At 39.5% G+C, this 19889-nt stretch overlaps 2 protein-coding genes across 2 annotated transcripts; one reads left to right on the top strand and one right to left on the bottom strand.

The window, feature by feature from the left end:
• The first annotated feature begins 2210 nt into the window (after nucleotides 1-2210).
• Nucleotides 2211-12433, top strand: TSEN2 (tRNA splicing endonuclease subunit 2). Its single transcript, XM_035338003.1, has 12 exons — nucleotides 2211-2322; nucleotides 2551-2746; nucleotides 3734-3815; nucleotides 4558-4594; nucleotides 6311-6842; nucleotides 6958-7035; nucleotides 7618-7668; nucleotides 8335-8473; nucleotides 9847-9883; nucleotides 10539-10650; nucleotides 11258-11347; nucleotides 11811-12433. Exons 2-12 carry the CDS (start codon nucleotides 2573-2575, stop codon nucleotides 11868-11870), a joined length of 1392 nt encoding a protein of 463 aa, XP_035193894.1. The 5' UTR covers nucleotides 2211-2322; nucleotides 2551-2572; the 3' UTR covers nucleotides 11871-12433.
• A 2886-nt stretch (nucleotides 12434-15319) lies between these two features.
• On the bottom strand, nucleotides 15320-19888 carry MKRN2OS (MKRN2 opposite strand; the record flags this gene model as incomplete). Its single annotated transcript, XM_035337883.1, has 4 exons — nucleotides 15320-16050; nucleotides 18443-18605; nucleotides 19516-19565; nucleotides 19734-19888. Coding segments are annotated over 4 exons (594 nt in total), but the record flags the coding sequence as incomplete, so codon positions are not given.
• Between the last annotated feature and the right edge of the window lies 1 nt (nucleotide 19889).

Raw genomic sequence — 19889 nt, 5'->3', positions numbered from 1 at the left:
TACAGAGCACTGCAGTTTCTGTGGCACTTAAAGAGATCAGAAAACCTCCTGAAAGGATAAATCCTGAAAACTGCCATGAAAGTGATCTTCAGTCCTCTTAGTACTGTCCCTTGTCTCAAGGCAGGATCAACTTTACCTGAACTGTTCTTGAAATATGTTTGTCTAGCCTGCTATTAAAATTTCCAGCAATGGAAGTAATCCTATTCTCCTAGGTAAAGACAGAGTTGACCTTCCCTCCTAGGTACAACATTATTTTGCAATGTAATCTAATGGTCATGCCTTCTATAACAGTCTACTTTGTCAAATTTACATTTTCTAGAGTGAGTTATTTCAGTCTTTCCTCACATGTCACTCTCATCACTCTCTTCTCGACTCTGTCCAATTGCTCTACATGAGCAATTCTTCTAACTAGACATGCTTCAGCTGAGATTCCATCTCATGCAAAAGAACCGAAAGAAGCTACTTCATGTCTTGGATGACACTCCTGCTTATAAGTGCCAGTGTAATACCTTTTTTCACAACAATATGACATTTCTGACACATTTCCAATTTGTGATTGACTATAACCCTCAGGGTTCACTTTTCAGAGCTACTGTCTAGTCATCTAGCTGCTGCCTTGTCATTGCTGTCTCATCATAAAAAGAGAAATCCAGACATTTGTGAAAGCATCTGTACAATCACTGATACTCTAAAAAAAATATTGTCATGAGTCATCTTAAAGAGAGGTTGTCCTTCAGATAGCAAATATTCTGGCTGAAGAACAATCTGAACTTATAATCAGAAAAAGAAATGAGAACAGATATGTATTCTGCCTATTCAGTTGAAGAAATTAGTGTGATTTAGTTAATTGACTGAAAGGCGTATACTGTGGTTTCCTTCTCAAGGCTGTATGAAGATAATGAGATGTGGAAAAAAGCAACTGACCTATAGTTTTTTGATGTTTTGTCTACTTTTCACTGTAATGTACGTCTCATTGTAGTATGTCTGCACAATGAGAGAATATAGACATATCTATCCTAGATATGCCCTACTTACATATTAAACTGACTTGATTTGACAAATTTGCAAGGAATTTTGAAACCAAGTGATATCTTTGATATTTGCTTGTTTTCATGTTACCTAGAATACTTTAGCTCACAGGTATTTTAATGGTAGAGTTCTAAGAATGAAGCTGAAATTATCAGTGTTGCCATGTACTTTGAAGACAAGAATATAACGGGGTCCTCTGTGGTTTACCCTCAACGCTTTATATGTGTATCAATGTTCAAGATAAATGAGCACTCATCAGGTGGTATGTAAAGTAGATCTGTGTAGGAAATAACTAAGAATACTTGCTTGGTATTCTCATGTTTTGCTCTACATTTCTTGTGTGGCCTTATAACCATCACTCCCCTCTCTGTGCCTCATGAGTCTGTCTGTAAAACAGGAATAAAAGGTGAAATACCTCATCCTAATGATGTGGTTTTACAACTTTTCATCACTACATTCACTGATCTCCCCACTGAAAATCAGATGGACTTCCCTACCGAGTCTGTACCCCCCAAACCAAAATGTCTTGGTCCTTTCTTTGACAGCGGTAACTCACAACGTAACCTCTGAGCAAGAAGAGGTAGTTGCACTGTAACTGCGTGTATGATTGTGAATTTGACGGGGCCTAAACTGGTGTCAATTTCATCAAAGACACAAAAAGGGACGTTTGCTTCTTACTACCTACTCTACCTACTGAAAATGCTTCGCATTTTATTCAGGTACTTTTTTTTTTTTTTTTTTTTTTTTTTAATTACACTACTATTTCCTCCCCAATTCAACTCTGGTAGTAAGCTGCACAATCACCTCTGTTGAATTGTGCAAGCAGCATTGCATTATGCTAGGCAGCCACATGAGTCACCGCAAAGTCAAGGGTTTGTAGCAGAGCCAAAACCAACCGCTCCAAGCTGAAAACGATCTTTTTCCCTCACCTCCCACCGCTATAAAGTTCCACCCACCCATGTATCTCAGCTGCCTCTCATTATGAACCTCATCACTCATTTCAGAACGGGCGTTCCACACAAAACGCCGACTTACTCACTTTATTGAACCGCCAGCACGGGCTGTCGGGCAGCCTGGGGGCAGCAGCCGCCACCGAACGGCTGCGGTACCGGGGCAGGGGGCCAGCTCCCCGCAGCCCGCGGAGGCCATTTTCCCTCCCCTCACGCCGTTCTCCCCCCAGCAGCCGCGCAGCCGTCCGCGCGCAGGCGCAGCCTCCCGCGGGGGGGAGGGGGGGGCTCGGGGCGTTGCCTTACGGCGCCCGGCAGCGTGCGCGGCCTCCCCGTGCTGCGGAGGGTGCGGGCGGGCGCCGTGGCGATGGGCGGGCGGTGGGGCCGCTGAGGGCCGGGCCGGGGCAACCCGGGCACCTCGTTCCCCGCCCCGGCCCCCAGCACCTCGCCCCTGGCGGGGCGGGGTCGGGCCGGGCCGGGCCGGGCGCCGTGTGAGGAGGGCGGCGGCGTGGGGGGTAACATAAAAATAGGTGAACTTTCACTCCTAAATATGTTTTGTTTCCGCTTTTTTTAGGAGGAAACATTAATATTAGGAAATGGCAGAAGCAGTTTTCCGTCCCCCAAGAAGGAAAAGAAGAGTGTATGAGTCGTATGAATCCCCCTTTCCCGTGGATGTAGGTGGGAAGGATTTCACAATATGCCAGGCTGAAATTATGAACAACAATGTTATTGTGAGGAACCCCGAGGATATTGAACGGCTCTATAACAAGGTGGTGTACAACTTTTGCACAGTACTTTTCGTGTGTGAACACAGGCAGAGCATAATGTTTGTTTAAAATCTGCCTGCCTCGTGCTTCCCTCCCGTTAGCCTCCATTAGCCCTCCATATCTCCCTCCTCTCCAGAAATAAGACAAAATGCGTTCTGTAACAAATACAGAAAGTATTTCATCCTTAACCCAGGAAATGCATACTGGAATGAAGTGACATGAGCAAAAACAAACAAACAAAAGTTAATGTCTTGTTATGTTTATTTATCTTTTCAATGCTTAGGCAGCCTTGTAGAAGCATTTTCTTGTTTTTGAAGGTCATAAAGTTGGAATATTAATGTGCTATAGACTCCTGTAAAATTCTTTTAAGCTCAGACTTTATTGAAGTTACTTCTTGAGTAATACAAGCTATGAGCCTTTTATGTCTCAGTACCATTTCATCACCATTATTAAGCAGTAGTTTTATCCATCTGTTTTCTGTTATGCAATGTCACAGCATTCTGCATCTGCTTTCAACAGTCTGCTTAGAGATGTCATCTGACAGATATTTGAAATCGAGGAAAAAGACCCAGAGCTCCCCTGGTTAAAGTTTTGAGTGCAAGAGTACTGCACATGGGTTATGCTTTCCCATTAAATCTACTTTGATCCAGCTTCTGGAGGCCTTATCCCGGATTAAGACTGGTCTGTGCTAGGCATTGTACAAAGGTGGGGGAAAAAAAAAAAAAAAGTCCCTGGTTCAGTGAAGCTCCCTAAAACAGAGGGAGCAGATCAGTGCAGACCAACTGCGAGTGCAGTGCTTCACCAAACTGGCACGAGAGGCTGTGCTATCAAGCTAGTTATCAGAAGCTAAACAAAAAGCTTTAGGCTAAGATTAGATGTTTAAGATTTCAATTACTTTTTTTCAGCAGACGAGGGCAGTAAATGTTCTGTCACTTGAAACGAGGTTCATTTTTGTCTGATAAAATAAAGATGTTTTCCTTATCTTTGAAGGGCTATTTTGGAAAAGGTATTCTTTCGAGAAGTCGACCAGTGTACAGCATTTCCAATCCTTTCCTGGTTTCCAAATGGCAAGGTAAATTGTGCCCATTTGTATTTTATTCACTAACTAATAATACTTTTGATTTATCTTCACTTGTTGAAGATACACATGTATAAACAGCACACAGAAAGAGAGTCTCTCTGTTGTGCCAGATCAAAGATCCATCTATTCCCATATCTTGTCTCTGATGATGTCCAGTACAAGATTCCTAGGAAAAATACATATGGTGATACGTCCCTAGCACGTTCTTCTAACCTCCACTGATTTGTTTTAGAACTCTGTTAAGTAAAGGTGTATTCCTTGGACGTGTCTTCCCATAACTGTCCCTTTTTTCTAGGTTTTAATCTGCAGTCTTTAGTGTCCATGAAATCATGAGGCAAGGATATGTGAAAATTGTCTATCTACTATTTGTTAGTTAGATCTGGTGTGCTCTTGGTTCCTTAGAGAAAGACTGTCGTGCTTTATCCATCTGTTCCATGACAACTAAGTCTACACAGACCTTACTGGACTTTATAATATCCTTGCAGAATTGTCTTTTTAAAGGCTGGAGAAAAATAGTGTATTTAGTTATCTCGTGCAGACTGTTTCATCTTCATTAGCTCTGCACCTTTTCTAATTCTCGTGTGTCCTTAATACAAGTAGGACCAAAATGGCACAGAGTACTGAAAATGCACTAATAATTGAAAATGATTAGGCTGTAGATTATCTCAATGATCAAAATCACATGAGAACTTTTTGATGTTGATGACGCAATGTATGATTTTTCTTAATACAGGTGCTAACATAAACATGCCTATAATTACATCAAAAAAGTAAGTCAACTTATATTTTTTACAAGAATAAAGTCTTATGTAGAAGGTAGGGATTCTATTTAGTGTTTTATCTTATTGGTTTTCAGGTTGTTGGTTATATAAGTGCTGATGACTCCTATTTCTTTCCCTTGTATTTCAGTTATAATGTACATTTGAAAAAATTGAAATACCTTAGGTGATACTCAGTTTGTTTTTTCATGTAAGCTTATATGTATTAAGTGCTAAATAGGAGCCAGGATTGAGTGCATGCATAGTAACATGGTAATGAATTCGTAGTAGCAGGCATAACAAACTTGTTCCTCTGCTGAGGAGGCGAAGGAAATTTCTGGGTCTGACTTTAAAATCTTTCCCAATTCCTTAGTGATTTAATATAGAGCTGAAGAAGCTCTTGAATTTTTGTATTACATAAATGCTTTACCTCTTTCCCATAGTCTCTATTAGCATTGACAGTTTGTACTTATAGCAAAACAGCGTGGGGGCAGATATTTATTTTGTTCTGCTTAAATAGTGTGTGATCTAATCGTAGCATGCATACTAGTTACCGTGTTTGCTTTTATTCTATGATGACGGGGAAAAATACTGTAAAATGTAAAGTTCAACATCTTCAGTCTTCAACTTTAGGTAAAAACATAATAGCAACATTACTACTACTTGCAGAAACACTTGCCATGCTTATGAGTCTGCTTTGTGACTGCTTAATTTGTTAGCAGGTAGAGCTGAGCATTAGTGAAAGTATTGCATTGGTGCAGAAGGTGCACTGTGTTTCAGTAGATTGGGAAGTGCCAATTAAATGGTAATTAAGGCATTGAACAAAGAGGAGTCTTTTTTGTAACAAAGTACAGCACTGAATTATATGGCTTTATAATGAGACTTCAGAGCGGACTGGTGCTTTGTGTTGACACATGAAATTTGTGTTTAATTGCCTTTGCAGTTCTGCATTACCTGCTCCGTAATTGCTGTGTTTTGTTTTGAGAAGTAAAGCACGTTGTACCATAGTTGTCTGGGTTTGATTAAGGACAACTGTGCTCAACTACTTGTCACTTTCACAGAGAGATTAATGTCTCAAACTGGATATAAATGCTATCTTCAAGTTGAGAACTAACGCGTAACATCTGGGATTATGGTAATTATTAGAAACTGTAAATCATATTTACAGTTTTCAGCTAATAAATCAGTGAGAGATGAGAGGAATTTGGTTAAAGATTTTTCAGAGGTAGTTAAAATCATGTTTGAAGATAGCCATTCTCAGCTGTGTAATGGATGAAGTATTTAAGAGCTCTATATTCAAAGTCTTTGTTGCAGTTGTTAATCATGTGAACTCTGATACCAAGATGTTTTCTCAGGGAATTAGTACTTAAGGCTTGTGTGGGGTAACTGAGTTTTAGCTTGAAGTTTCTGCTTCTTGAAACTGTATCAGAGTAGTTCTCTGCGCATAGTTCTCATGTAGCATTCTGTAGCCCTGTTTGTCACCACGTAAAATTTAAAAGTCAAAACAAAGCTAAAATAGCAAATCTTGGGTGTTCCTTCTTGTCTGAAGTTTTCTGAGGAGTGGAGTGCCCTCTTGTGTTTTATGGGGTGGTTACTGGGATGCGTGTTCAGATTTGTTTTGTGAACTGTGTTGAGTCTTCATTTGTCAGTTTTTCTTAATACGCTTGTTTTTAGGGTATTAATTAGAGGCTGTAATGCTCTGGAACTCTTACTTTGCTTGTTTACTAGGTACCAGTGTCGTGTTCAGTGGGCTAAAAGTATTTTGCAAGAGCAAGGACTTGATGACTGCTCCATTACTGAAATTCTTGACAATTACACTAAGCCTCTGGACTTGCCACTTCTGGAAAAGGAGGGAGCTGAGCAAACTGGTGATAGTTGCAACAGCACGGGCCCAAACACAGAAAACACAGAGCTTTCCAGACATTCTTCTGCAGACACTGGAAGTGTAGCAGCTCTAAGTCCTGAGTGCCATAATGAGGGCCGCCAGAAGGCCTGTTTGGAAGGAGGTCCAGTTTCGGATCCTGTGGCTGCATTTGGCCCTCAAGAACAGAAGCCCGCTGACTTGAAAGAGACAGCTGAAGTGTCTTGCCAGAAGCATGTTTTTAGTGTGCACTGCGACTGCAAGGCTAAGGAGAGCACGGAACAAAAATCTTGTGAGATGGTCAAGTCAAGAGAATGTGCTCCAGAATATGTATTGGTGCAAGAGGAAGAGGAATCAGGCTTATGTCCTGAAAGTGACTCTGCTCGTGAGCAAGAAAATGTAAGGCTAAAGAGTGTCCTGTTCTTTCAGAGAAATTAAATAATCACTGCTACTTTAAGAATATGGTGTTTTTTCCAGTTCAAAGTTTTAGTAATATACTAAATTTTTGTTGTAGCTTGTCAAGAAGGAAAAACTGGTATGTAGAAGAAATCCATTTAGGATTTTTGAATATTTACAACTCAGCTTGGAAGAGGTATGTTTCAAATAAGTTATAGTGTATGTTTTAACTGCCAAAAGTAAGCATTGATATATATTACATTGTAATTTAATATCTGCCCCTGAAGTACAGGGTTCTCCTGTGTCTCCTAAATATTTGGAATGTTTTGGTCATTAAACAAATTTTTGAAGAGCCTGCAGTAATTACAGGAAATGTTGGTTTGGGGAAAAAAAAAAAAAAAAAAGTAGGGTCCAGTCCCATTTGCTTCTCCTGCTGACATCAAAGAGACCAGTTACAGGAGTTCAGTATAGAAATACGAGGAGTTTGGTATTTATATAAATCCTGTTTCTATTGTGCTACTACTAAATATATTCACATTACTTTAATACAGTGCCTTCAGGAGTCTGCAGTGCGTGCAGAGATTTTTTTGTAGTTTTGTATTAGATGAAATTTAAAGGTTGTAAGAGAAAGCTCAAATGAAAATTTCATGCAACTTGTTTGTCTGATGACATTAGGACTCGTGTATAAAATGAATGTGAGCCTTTGTTCTTGTGTGAAATATAAGCTACAGGAAGAGCGTAGATACCAGTTAAAATTTACTCTTGTTTATTCTTTCAGGCTTTTTTCTTGGTGTATGCTCTGGGATGTTTAACTATTTATTATGGTGAGGTAAGAGACGAGACTAACCTTGAATTAACGGGGATACCATTAGTTTTGAACTCTTTTGGACTGATTTTTTTTACTGAATATGGCAGCATTGTGTGCTGCTCATTCCAAAAGAGGAGAAGGCACAGTAATTGGGAAAATTTTATTATGAATAATTGTGTTTCTGTTTTAAAATACTGGTCTGAAAATGTGATGTCTACCAGGACAAATGTACCTAAGCAGGGTCTTTCTAGAGAGAAAGTTTTGTTGTTGTAATTTATGCAATAAACATAGGGAAAGGAAGCATGGGAGGAATAACAGGGTGAATATTCTTTCTTCACTGAAACAAGAAAATTCTGTGGCATTTTAAGCATTAGTTTATAAAAATATCAAACTGCTGCTACTGTAAGGACAAAATAATTGAAACCTATGCTTCTAGTTTAAGATTTATCAGATTTCCTTTTAAACAAGAGCCTTATGGGGGTGATCATGAAATGATTAAAAAACTAAATGGAAACTGCAGGATTCTGTCTTGTACTTAGGGATTTCACATTTTATTGCCTGAAGTTCGTTCTCTTTGCAGTGGGACTGTGATATTTGATATCTTGCTGTTATGCTGTACTACACACGGTATTCTCTATGTGCTATAATATTAATATAGTTGTGTTAATGCCTTCGCTTGACTTACAGGAGCCCTTAACAATTTTGAAGCTATGGGAATTTTTCAGTGAAGTGAAGCCCAGTTTTAAAACTACTTACATGGCATATCATTACTTCCGCAGTAAGGGTTGGGTCCCCAAAGTTGGACTGAAGTATGGAACCGATCTCTGTGAGTAGCGTCCTTTATTTTGCGATTGACTTCCTTTCAGATATGACAGCCAGTGCAAGACTTTGGTGCCAAAGATAAATTCAACAATGAGGAGCTGCGTGACAGGAGAAGGCTTTGCTGCTTGTAGTTAGCAACAGACACCTTTGGCTAGACTATAGATTTGCAGTAAAGTTAGGATGTGAATGAAACATAATGTCACATGTTCAGTAGCTGAAGAGATAGCTGGAAAGGCCCTTTGTTTTGCATAATGAAATCAAGAATTAACATAGGATTGCAGGTTATGTTTTTTTAATCATAGAAAAATAATTAGCAGCGTCCATAATCCCTTACTGAGTAACTGAAGAACGAGTATGTCAAGATTGTGCTGAGCTAGTCCTCTAGATTGGCATGGGCTGAATTCAGCTTCCTTGTTCTTAATACCCAGGGCTGTGGATAGGGTTTTGGTATTGATCACCTGATGTATACATGGAATTTATATTAGCGTGGTCATCATTTATTTGTGTTCTGGCCTGAATGTGGTGTTTAGCGTATCACTGCCTTTGGATTTGTGCCAAAGTGGATTAGTTTAACGCTGGCAAGTGTCTGGCCCGCTCTTGAGCTCCTCTAGCATCTTGTTCTTTGGCAGTAGCTTCTTCAAGTTGTTATTGCTAAGATTGTGCATTATGGATAATTTGCAAATCACTATTGCCACTGGAATGAGGTGCTGCTCATGCTTTTCCTAACAAGGTCTGAGCTAGCCAGCCGTATAAGAAAGCTGTACTAGATAGTCACCTCCTAGACGCTCATGACAAAGGGGAGACAGGAAATGTAACCATTTAGCTCAGTTAACCACAGTCCAACTTCAGTGAATCTTGTCTGTATTTAAAAAATAGAGAAGGAAATTTTAGTGGGTCTACAGACGGAACTGTGGCAGTATTTAAGAACTTGTGCCTTTTGCCTCTCCTAAAACTTGTGGAAAATGCCTACTTCAAACAGAAATTCACTGACTTAATGATCTTCCACTTGCATTCCAGTGGCTCAACTTCTATTGCAAAGACGGTGTTAAAAGCATGAGTCTGCAGAAAAATTCCATCCTAAATTATTTTTCTCCATGGCAATTGCTAACTGTCTTTTGGCTCTGATGTTTTTTGTTAGTTTTTTGTTGTTGTTGTTTTCTACCTGCCACTATCCTGTCTCTGCTGCTCCCATATTTTTTTGTCTCTCTTCCCTTCCTCTTCGCTTTCTGGGACGACTTAACTCTGAATTCAAAATTGTTGAAATTTTGTCTTGTGTAGTGAAAATTTATGAAGCATCTGAAAATATTTATGGACCCAGATACGAAACTCAGAAGGAAACTTTGATTTTCTAACTCAGGTGTTTCTCTTCCTTTTCAGTGCTATATCGAAAAGGACCCCCCTTCTATCATGCAAGGTTTGAAGCTGATGTTTTTTATGAACTTCTTAGTTTTAAATTAGAAAATTTCTCTCACTGTTTCAGTATCTTCACTGATTAAGCACGTACTCTTTACCCAAAATACTTTGCCAGATGTGTTCATTTAGCAGAGGTACTAAATCACACAATTTTATTGAATTCTTGTGACAGTAGTAAGATGTTTATTCAGTGAGCATATTTCACACTTATATGATGAATGCACTCAGGAATGTAATTCAATTTAGCAATAATGACTTTTTTAAATGTATGAATAACATGTAATTTGGTTGGAGATTTGACCCTCAAAAAAAAAGAAAACACAACCCCCCCACAACTTAAGGGATGATTAATATCTTTATTCCTTAGCTAGTCAAGTTGAACTCCTAAATAGTAAATTGATTTTAAGTGTCAGGTTGGCGTTCATAAGACTAGCTCCAAGTACTGGCAGAAGGGTAAGAAGGCAAAGTGCCAGTCAGTTTATTCACGATTTCATCTTTTCTCCTCTTGCTTATTACAGACTTAAGCTTCAGAGCTTTCTTACTGCATGCTGGCATATTGCTTAACACAGATTTTTAGGCTCTATTCTTAAGATACACGATCTTCCTAAAACAGTAATTTTCTTTCTGTGAATTGTCCCATTTGCTTTGTTTTCCAGTTACTCTGTCATTGCTGAATTAGTGGATGACACTTTTGAAGGTTCTCTTCGCAGACCATTCAGCTGGAATTCCTTGTCTGGCTTGAACAGGACAACTGTTAATGCTTCTAAGGTAATTGTGTAAGCTACCCATTTTAAAATAGCTTTGAAATGACGAATACACTATTTAGTTCCAGAGAATAGAGAGCTAGGAGTGAGGCTGGAAAGTGAATCCTTCCAATTCTAGTCTGCAGAAAAACATGTAGAGTTGCTAGTAGGCGAACAAGTTTCATTTGTCAATATCCACATGACTTCTGGAAAAAAGCTTATTAAATCCTGTCCCCTGTAGGAATTTTAAACGTTGCATGAAGAACAGTTAGAAAGACGTGAGGGACACTTCTTTCCTGCTTATCAATACCGATTTTTAAACCTGTATCCATCTGTCAGGTTTCCTTTTCAACTGTAGAATTTAACGTTTCCCAAAGACTTTTTCTGTGACAGAGCCTCGTACATAATGCCTTTATTCTCGTAGTCACGCTGCTCAGGTGTTGTTACAATTCTAGTTTATTCCATAACAGTATTGTGTTTTGATAAGGAAAATGAGATATCCAAATTGTACGGCTCTTGGTTTGCAGAAGATGTCTTGTAGGAAACGTGGAATCTGCATTTCTAATTTATCTAAAACTTGTATAGAAAGAAATCAGATGAAATTCTTGTGTTTGTATTTTGTTTACCAACAGGAACTTATGTTATGTTACTTGATTAGACCATCTGATATGACTGAAAAAGAGATGTCCACACCAGAATGTTTGAAAAGAATTAAGGTTCAGGTGAGTAATTCTCTCCTTTGCCTGCGTAGTTTAGCCTTGGGGCAGCTGGACAACTAATGACCTATCATAAAAACCCCCTTGAACTGCTGCTTGCTTTTTAGCATGCTTTGTTTTTGCATGAATAGCTGCAATTAAATAGCTAGATCGCTTTGTGCTCCAAGGCGAGAGAAGTGTATGACGTGCTATTTAAAAACCTGAAGTCTTCCAGTCTAAATCTGTCTGTTACTGCTACTGTGAAGCATTTGCATGAGAAAATATAACTATGGAGACTAAGGTTTATGGATGTCTAAAAATGGAGAGAAACATGAGAGGAACTCACTTTAGGAACAAATATGTCATCTGTTGAAGTTTTTCAGTGGTTACATAATATATGTCAATCTGCTAAGGCTTAATCAAAATCTCACTGATTTTAGCATTTTTTTTCCCTTTTCCTTACCATAATAGGTATTGCTTTTTATTTCAGGAACTGATTGTAACTCGTTGGGTGTCTTCTCGTGAGCGTAGTGAGCAAGATGACCTTTAACTGAATGTATGAGAACTTTTTTTTAATACATTGTCATTTTTTACCCTGATCTCACAATGAACCATTGCCTCGGAACAGTCTCTGTCAACATTCAGTTGGTATGTAAAAATGTTGTCTAAAATTGAGGCATATCCCGATTAGTGGAGAGAATGTTGTATTGAAAAATACTATGACTGAACTGTAATAATGCATATGAAGGGGAGGAATTAAAGCTGTGTCCCAAGTCAAACTACTATGCTGTTTCCTTGTAATTTATAAATTGTAAATTGTTTATAAAATGTATTATTTTGAACAGTGACTAGACTGTAGTGATTAGTAATCATATTTTTAATACTCTGACAGATTCAGGCCTTAGTGCTGAATAGGCAGTATGGCTTGCACAGCCACTGAAGTCCAAAACACAAATCTCTGGCTGAAAGCCTAAGCAATGAGGAATCAAATGGTTTTCTGATAATATCTCACAGATTCTTCAAAGTTGAACTGGGGAGTTGTAAGGCTCGCTTAGTTCTGTGGTTCACACAGGCATGGTTTTCTTAAGAAAAAAAAAAAACTAAGCTTGAAAGGGAAAGTTTTTTTTTTAAAAAAAAAAGCAGTAATTACAGTGAGTCAGATAACCTTTCTGTCTTTAAACTAGGCAGCACTTTGTCTTCTGTACTTACTTGATCATAAAAATCTCTGGCCTAAAATGATGCAAGTCTTATAAATGCTATGGAGATGTGGTGCCCTTTGTTGGCTTTTCTTTTGATTTGGCTTTTGCCTGTTGCTCTTTTCCTTTGCTGTGCTTTTTTCCTTAATTGGCATTTATTCACAAGTTCTCTCTAAAATTCTTTTGCCATTGGAAAGATAATATCAAGTGATTGTCTGAATAGTTTCTGGTGGTTGCCATGTTCACCTTAGTCAGTCAGGTTTTCTTGGCTTATCTCTCTCTCTTCCCACTCTCAACATCAGAACACAACAATAAACAGTAGGCGTGCACAATGACAAAAACCAAACCCTATGCCCCTCAACCTTGAAATACATTTTTTTTTAATTTTTTTTTTCCCCAGTTGAACTAAATCCATGTTAATGTTGCTGGGAGGAAGGCGTGGCTTAATGATTCAGTTGGAGGTTTAGGATTTGAGAGACCTATGGTACCATTCATCTTCCACTGGAAACTGTCCTGATATGATAGACTTGATGAAGTTGTACAAACTTGGATTTGGGAAGAGATTTGGTTGTTGCAGTGTTTGAGCATTGTAGGTCCTTGCAATGTAAGACCAATCCAGGCTCTTAGGTGGCTATACCCTGGAATTCAATGGTCCCAACTAAAATGCTTATTTTCACAAGCAATGCTCAGAATTGATGAATTCTTCCCAGAATGTGCAAGGATTTAAATTAATTCTGGAGTCTAAGCACCTAACAGTAATTTTAGGCATTAGGCAGTAGGAAGCGCAGGGACACCTTTCCTCGTTTGGGTAAGATGCCTTACTGCAATAGAGACTAGTAGCAGAAGATTCCTTACTGAAATTAAGAACCAAATCTTGTAACATTGAAGATCAGTATGGATCACCCATTTAAGACATAGCAGGTGATATCTCCTGTCTCTGCTCTGTGCAAGAACACATTTAAGTTGCCCATCCAGCTCTGGTTTCCTTTGCCTTGAGAAAGTAAACTTGTTCCTTGAAAGCAAAATGCCCAGACCACAAGTCAGTGTCCTTTACTTGTGCTGAAGATGGGTTACTGTGCCCAAAATAGTGAAGATTCTGTGAGCTGTAGAGAGGAAGGTCAGTCTCTCTAGCTTGGCAAGTATAGGCTTCAATTTTGTCATTGCTTTTTTCTTTAATTCAGAAACTACACATGCATCTGTAGAACTTGGCACAGTGTACTAGTTGCTTTGTTATCCTGGCTTACCTTATAAGCTATGGACTGGGAGGCTGCTTTTTGTATGGAGTGAGGAATAGGGAGGGTACTGCTGAGCAGTTCTGCCATGCTACACTGGGTGCCCACGAGCTTCTAACTTGCGGTTTCCTAAACAGGGTGTCTGATACTGAGAAGACACATTTAAAAAAAAATAAAAATAAAAAAATAAAAGGAAACAAAAGGATTCAGCTCCTTCAGGTACAGCCAGCAGCTGTGGTTTAAGTATCAACTTAAACTGGAGTTTGAGTATTGCTCCTATAGATTCAGGCAGGCATCTGAGCTCCATCTTAGCCTCTGAACAGTAGGTTTCCTTGCTTCACAGCACTATGAAACATTTTTATATTTTTTCCTGTGCTGTGAGAGAAAACATTTTGCTGCAATGGTAAGGATACACTATAGTTACTGACAACGATGGTTTGAATTTTCCTTGTACTGCTTTTGTTCACTATAGAATAGGGTGTTACTTCCTGGTCCCAGTGAAATTCCCAGGGCTGGTAAGAATTCTGTCTGCTCTGTCTGTTCCCACCAAACACAAAACCACAATCTTGTTTACTGAGGGGGTTTAAATTGTAAAGACATGCCATGAATGCAGGGAATGATATGCAACTTAGTGGAAGATCTAGTGTTTGTTTCCATTTAATGGAAAGCCATAAAATGAAAATGTTAATTGCATAATAGCTTTTTCAAGCTGAACATCTATGTATGTGTTCGCTGTATGGTGTTTTAATTCTAGCTGCAGATAAACTACGCTTCATGTTTCGGTACTACTGTACCAAATAACTCAGTTCTACCAGGGCACTGATACTTCCCATGTATCTATATTTTAACAGTTAAAATACAGTTCTTAAATGAAGTACAGATTCTGACTTACTCAGAAATAACTTATTGTGATTTCTCTCTGTAAGCTAAATCTTAGCTGAAGAGTTCTGACTTGCTCTAGAGGTTGCTCTAAATCTCTAACAGTAGCAGCATTTTGTGTTTCAAACTGGTTGTCTCTATTTTGTTATGGTTTTGAATATGCTTTTAAAGGAACTAGAATTCAGAAGCAAGAAGTGAAAGAATATGGGGGTAGACAGTGTTGTGGAGGGGTAGGGTTAATGCAGTTTGTATATACAAAATTATAAACTAGATATGGGCAAAACCACAATCTTTTATGATTACTTCTCCATCTTTGAGCAGATAGGACACAAATGTAGACCCAAACTAGCTTATTTTGCAGAAACTAGTAGAAGGAAAAAGAATACTTGTCTTAAACTAGAATATGTGTAAATAAAATGTGCCAAATTATGAACAGTAGAATTTCATCCTCAGTATACATTTCTCTACAATCTACCATATGTAGAAGTGCTGTTGGAGGATCTCTTTTTTTTAAACTTAAGTTTCTTTTTGGTAAATTCTCAAGCTTTACCTCTGAGATAAATTCTGAGTTTGTTGCTCAGCACAGACGTGACACTATGATTATCTTCCAATTCTACACATCTGTCTTGGCATGAGGAATAAGTGTGCAAAATGCAAAGAAGAATTGGAAAAGAAATATGTCAGACAAGGAGTCTGGATTTACTTGTTATATTCATTAGTAATTGAAGTAAAGGAAAATGACTTTGCGTTGTCATGGACTTCAGACTTGAGCAGCAGGCAAGTATAAATTCCTTTTCCGCCTATCTGTAAACAAATGTGCTAGCTGAGGAAAAGTGATGGTTTGATACAGCTTAAGTTACAACAGTTCACGTGTTAATACCCTTGATTACCCAGCAGTTATGATTTCTGATATTCTGCCTCTTGGCAGAACACAGTGTATAGTGGATGTAAAAAGGAAAACATTTTTCCACATCTGGTTTCCATAGAAATTTTCTGTAGCATGTACATCGTATGCATGTTATTTCATTCAAAATACACAAATTTCGTTTCATGATCCTTCCATAATATGCAGGTTAACATACATAAAGTTGTGTTTTTACATACATCAAGCTGTTCATATATCTTAAACCCTGAGATTTGGAGTCTTAAGGCTTTCTTTTCATGTTGTATTTTGTAGGTGTTTCATGTCACAACTTGTCAATTTCCACACTGGTTTTCTTGATCAGGAAGGGGTACAATGTAGAAATCTTTAGTAGTTAGCTCCTGATGCAGGGTAATATATTTAGAAGCATTCTTTGTCTGTGGGATCACAAATTTCTCTGTAAATTCACTTTTACTCATTTGCTGCTTTCCTTGTGCAGTCAGGATACTGTTAATGAATGCTAGTGCGTATGTATAGCAGTTGTGGTCATGTTCTTCATACCTAGGAAAAATATCTCATTAATAGAGTTAGTACTAATTGTTTAATCACTGTGCATGAAGGAATATTTTAGTGAGTGACATAAAGAAGCGCGTATTTTCCAAGATCTGTTGCCATTTGCTTTCATTGCTGGTGCTTAAATACATTTTATTAATTGCAAGTTGTGCTTTTCAGACAGGGATACTAGAAACTGTGAGCATAAAATCAAAAACAAAAGCTGCAGACTTAGGAGTTTTTTAATAAAATATAAAATAAGGAGCTTTATAAAATAAGGAGTTTTTATTTTTTATAGTTAACTTTGCTTTTACCTTGTTAATCTTTGCTTTTCCCTGTGTTGTTACTCTGTTACCTTGAAAAGTTCTTCCTGCAGCAGTAACATCCTGTGCCATCATATATGCTTCTTTCAGTGTGGCCTTAACTTGGAGGCTTACTTAAAATCACACAGACTCTATCACTAATATATTAGTGATACTGTTGCTACGCTGTACAGGGTGCCAGTCAAACTCCCCTTGGCAAGCATTTGTACCAAGGGCAGAAATACTACCTGAATAGAGTGGCCATTTAAAATGTCCTAGTCTCTTTTTTCCTCTTTCTACTACCCAAAACTAGGAGCATGACACCTTTATTTTTCACTGTCAATGTTGTTTTTTTTTTTGTTTTTGTTTTTCAGATTCTGCCAAATGTTTCACGTTGGCCACTAACAACCAGAGTTAACTTATTCCGTTCCCTTGCCGCATAGCGCTGCTTGTTCTGTTGGCCCTGTGTAACTGCATTTGATACAGACCTGGTCAGTCTCCTGTCTGCCATCTGCCTAATTCTCAAGCTTCTTCTGTAACTGCCTCATCCCGTGTCACTACTCTGTTGTTCTTAGCCCTGTGACTCATTCTTAGTCTCATACTGTCAGTGGCTCTGTGGTTTGTGTTGCCACAGGGAATCTTCTGCAAGCCTTGCATGTCAGCCCTGGGAATTTACGAGATCTTTTTTGCAGGTTCTGAGGACTATCGCTATCAAAATCAACCCTGAGCCCAGTTCAGGGTTGCTCACTGTTTTGTCCAAAGCTCTTCTGGTTTGTTAAGGGTGCTTATTTGAAGTGACAAATGAGATCCCATGTAGTAAGCAAGAATTTGCTACAGCGCTCTTTACCAAAATAGGTGTCAAAAAAGTAGGAGGAATTTCAAGAGGGACCATCACTGCAGTGCAAAACAATGGAAAATCACATAGCAAAAATGCTGGATTCACTTCAGCTCAGTGCTGAATTAGGTCGCTTTGCCAGGAGGTGGCACATGGGGAAAACAGAATAAAAGCTTGTGGAAGAGATGCATGCATCTACCCACCTTCTGCCATTGCTTTTTTGACATCAAGTTAATTTTAGTAATAACATTAAAGCACTGGGAAATGTAGAAGTGTCAAAGATGATTGTAAAGCCAATAGGATTTGTGTTCTCTAGGTATTTTTAAAAATCTATTCTAGGTCAAATTCTTTCATCTCCTGTTATTAGGGAGATAATGTATTATCTCTGAAAACTTAGTAAAATATATACAGAATTGCTAAAACCTGCTTTTGATTTATTGTTTTTCTGTAAGATGATGTCTACTTCCATTAACTCAAACACTTCACAGAACTGCTCTGACAGGCTGCTTGTTAAATTTACCATTACCAACAAACAGTTCAAGGACTGGTGATTTCTGGGACAGCAGCTGCTTTGCCACCAACAGGCTTGGTGATGCAGCAGTGAATGTTTTTGCTGGGCTGCATAACTTGCAACACCATCAGCAGGCGTTAATTTGAAGGAAAGTTGCAAAGAGAACTGAACATTCTGGATGGAACATGCTGACTTCAACATCTGTGGCAGTCTTTCTGTATGTAACTATCCAAAGCAATGTTACCAACCCGCTGGAAGAGCTAGAAAAAAGCCTCATTTTTCCCATTTCTGACCATTGTCAGCAAAGCAGTCATCTGGAGGTAAGATCTGGGCAAGAATCCCATCAGTGTAGTCATGATTTCAGTCTTTAAATATAAATACCTCTAAAAGTGTTGAACCCTAGAAGGAATTATAGAATTGCACCTGAATTGTTGTACTTCTGTACCCAGCAGTATACTCTTTCAAGGAAATGTTCCTTCTCATATGCAAGATTATTTTGTTGCTGAAAAGTCCCCTAAAATGTTCTCTTATTTTAGCACTGTTATAGTCCAGCTACTTAAAAGCACTTGCAGTTTAGCAAGGCCACTGGGTTTCAAGACCTCCTCAGAGAGTTTATTTAGACTAGGTTGTTAGCAATATTTGTTGAGAAGGAGCTGAATGAACCACAACAACATCACACGTCCAAAATGGAATGGCTTAATTTATCATCCCAGACTAAGTACTCTTACTACATTCACCTTTTAAACAACCTACCTGTGAGGAAGCCAGGCCTCTCCCACAGAAAATTCCTCTAGGAGCCTATCCCACTGCTGAAGAAGCTCAAACATATCTGGCTGTACTAGTGGGACGCTAATGCACTGTTCCCATCCAGTTTCATCTCTGTGAATGCCCTCTTCATTGTAGTTATACACCACTCCTGAAAACAAAGAGCAACAGATAATCAGGTAGCACTGGAGGAAATGCATTCTCATGTACTTCTCAGTGATTTTGAAAAGTAATTTTCCTTAATGCCATTCTTTCTTACTAGTTCAGATCATAGCTTCCCAACAGTGGCCTTCTATGGTTACGGAGTAGAAAATGCAGTGTTTACTTTTATCAAACGACTGTTCTTATTTTTTACAAGGTGATTTTGGAGCTTTTTATAAGGAAAACAACTTAAGGACAGACACGTTTTTCTGGAAACTTGTAATTAGACTATATTTCTATTAAATAAACATCTCGAGATATTGCACAATGAGCTACTCTGAGAACCTGTCACGATTGTTAATATGGCTTTTTTTTATTAGGGATGATTTTGGAATTAGCAAAAATATGTCTATGTCAAGATTTCCTTAAAATGTTTTCAGTGGGGTGAGCTTTTTTTTGGTTTGTTTTTTAAATAGGCTGCCTAGCTTTGTATTTCTGCATCAGGAATACAAGTCACCTGTCAATCCCTCTAACTCCTCAGCATTGAGGTGGCACTAGGAGGGGTACAGGACTTCAGCCTGAAGCTCTGTGCTCACTGCTGGAAGGCAGGATAAATTCTTGGATTTCGATTTTTTGATCTTTGTGTGATGCTCTTGCAGGCCACAGCTAAGCTCCCCTTTCCCATTCCTATAGTGTGCACAAGGAAGCTTTGCACCCTTCCACAGCAAGGCAGCAGCTCTGTGGGTTTGCAGCCCGCCTTTCTACCAGGTACGAGGTGTTACAGAGGTGTTACGGTGCTAGAGGTGGCTCCGACAGGACTCTCAGGCCGTTCCCATTACCTTAAGCGAGGGGTGCCGAGTTGCACTGGGCACAGAGGAGCGGGGCAGGGGTTTGTAGGGCAGCTACAAACGCTATTTTACCATTGGCGTTGGTTATTCCAACGTGAAGATCAGATTTCCCGTCGTATCCTCTGAAAGAGAAACAGCGTTTGGGGCTGAGCACGGCTGTCCGGGCAGAAGTGCCCCCCCTCGGAGCAGGGCCTGCTGCTGCCGCCGCCCGGCCACAGACGAGAAGCGGGTCCCGGGACCCTCCGGGCCCCTCGGGTGCCGCCGCCCGGCCCGAGCCCCGCGCCCCGTACCCGAGGAAGGTGCCGGCGGAGGGCCGCAGGAGCAGGGCTCGGCGCTGCCGGTGCCCGTGGCGGAAGGGGCAGGGGAGGCGCACGGGGGCCGCGGCCAGGCCGGCGCCGCGCAGGGGGCGGCCGCAGGCGGGGCAGAGCGGCGGCGGCCGGCGGCAG

Source organism: Oxyura jamaicensis, chromosome 12 (genome assembly GCF_011077185.1).
Source record: "Oxyura jamaicensis isolate SHBP4307 breed ruddy duck chromosome 12, BPBGC_Ojam_1.0, whole genome shotgun sequence".
In the NCBI taxonomy this organism is placed as follows: Eukaryota; Metazoa; Chordata; class Aves; order Anseriformes; family Anatidae; genus Oxyura; species Oxyura jamaicensis.
Note: the sequence above shows the minus strand (reverse complement) of the source record. Positions and strands in the feature narration are given on the sequence as shown.

What these genes read in the sequence shown, in the direction of transcription:
- TSEN2 (XM_035338003.1), top strand. Translation starts at nt 2,573, where the DNA reads ATGGCAGAAGCAGTTTTCCGTCCCCCAAGAAGGAAAAGAAGAGTGTAT. An exon ending in CCTATAATTACATCAAAAAA is followed by an intron (nt 4,595 to 6,310) that starts GTAAGTCAACTT and finishes CTTGTTTACTAG; the next exon opens with GTACCAGTGTCGTGTTCAGT. An exon ending in TACAACTCAGCTTGGAAGAG is followed by an intron (nt 7,036 to 7,617) that starts GTATGTTTCAAA and finishes TTATTCTTTCAG; the next exon opens with GCTTTTTTCTTGGTGTATGC.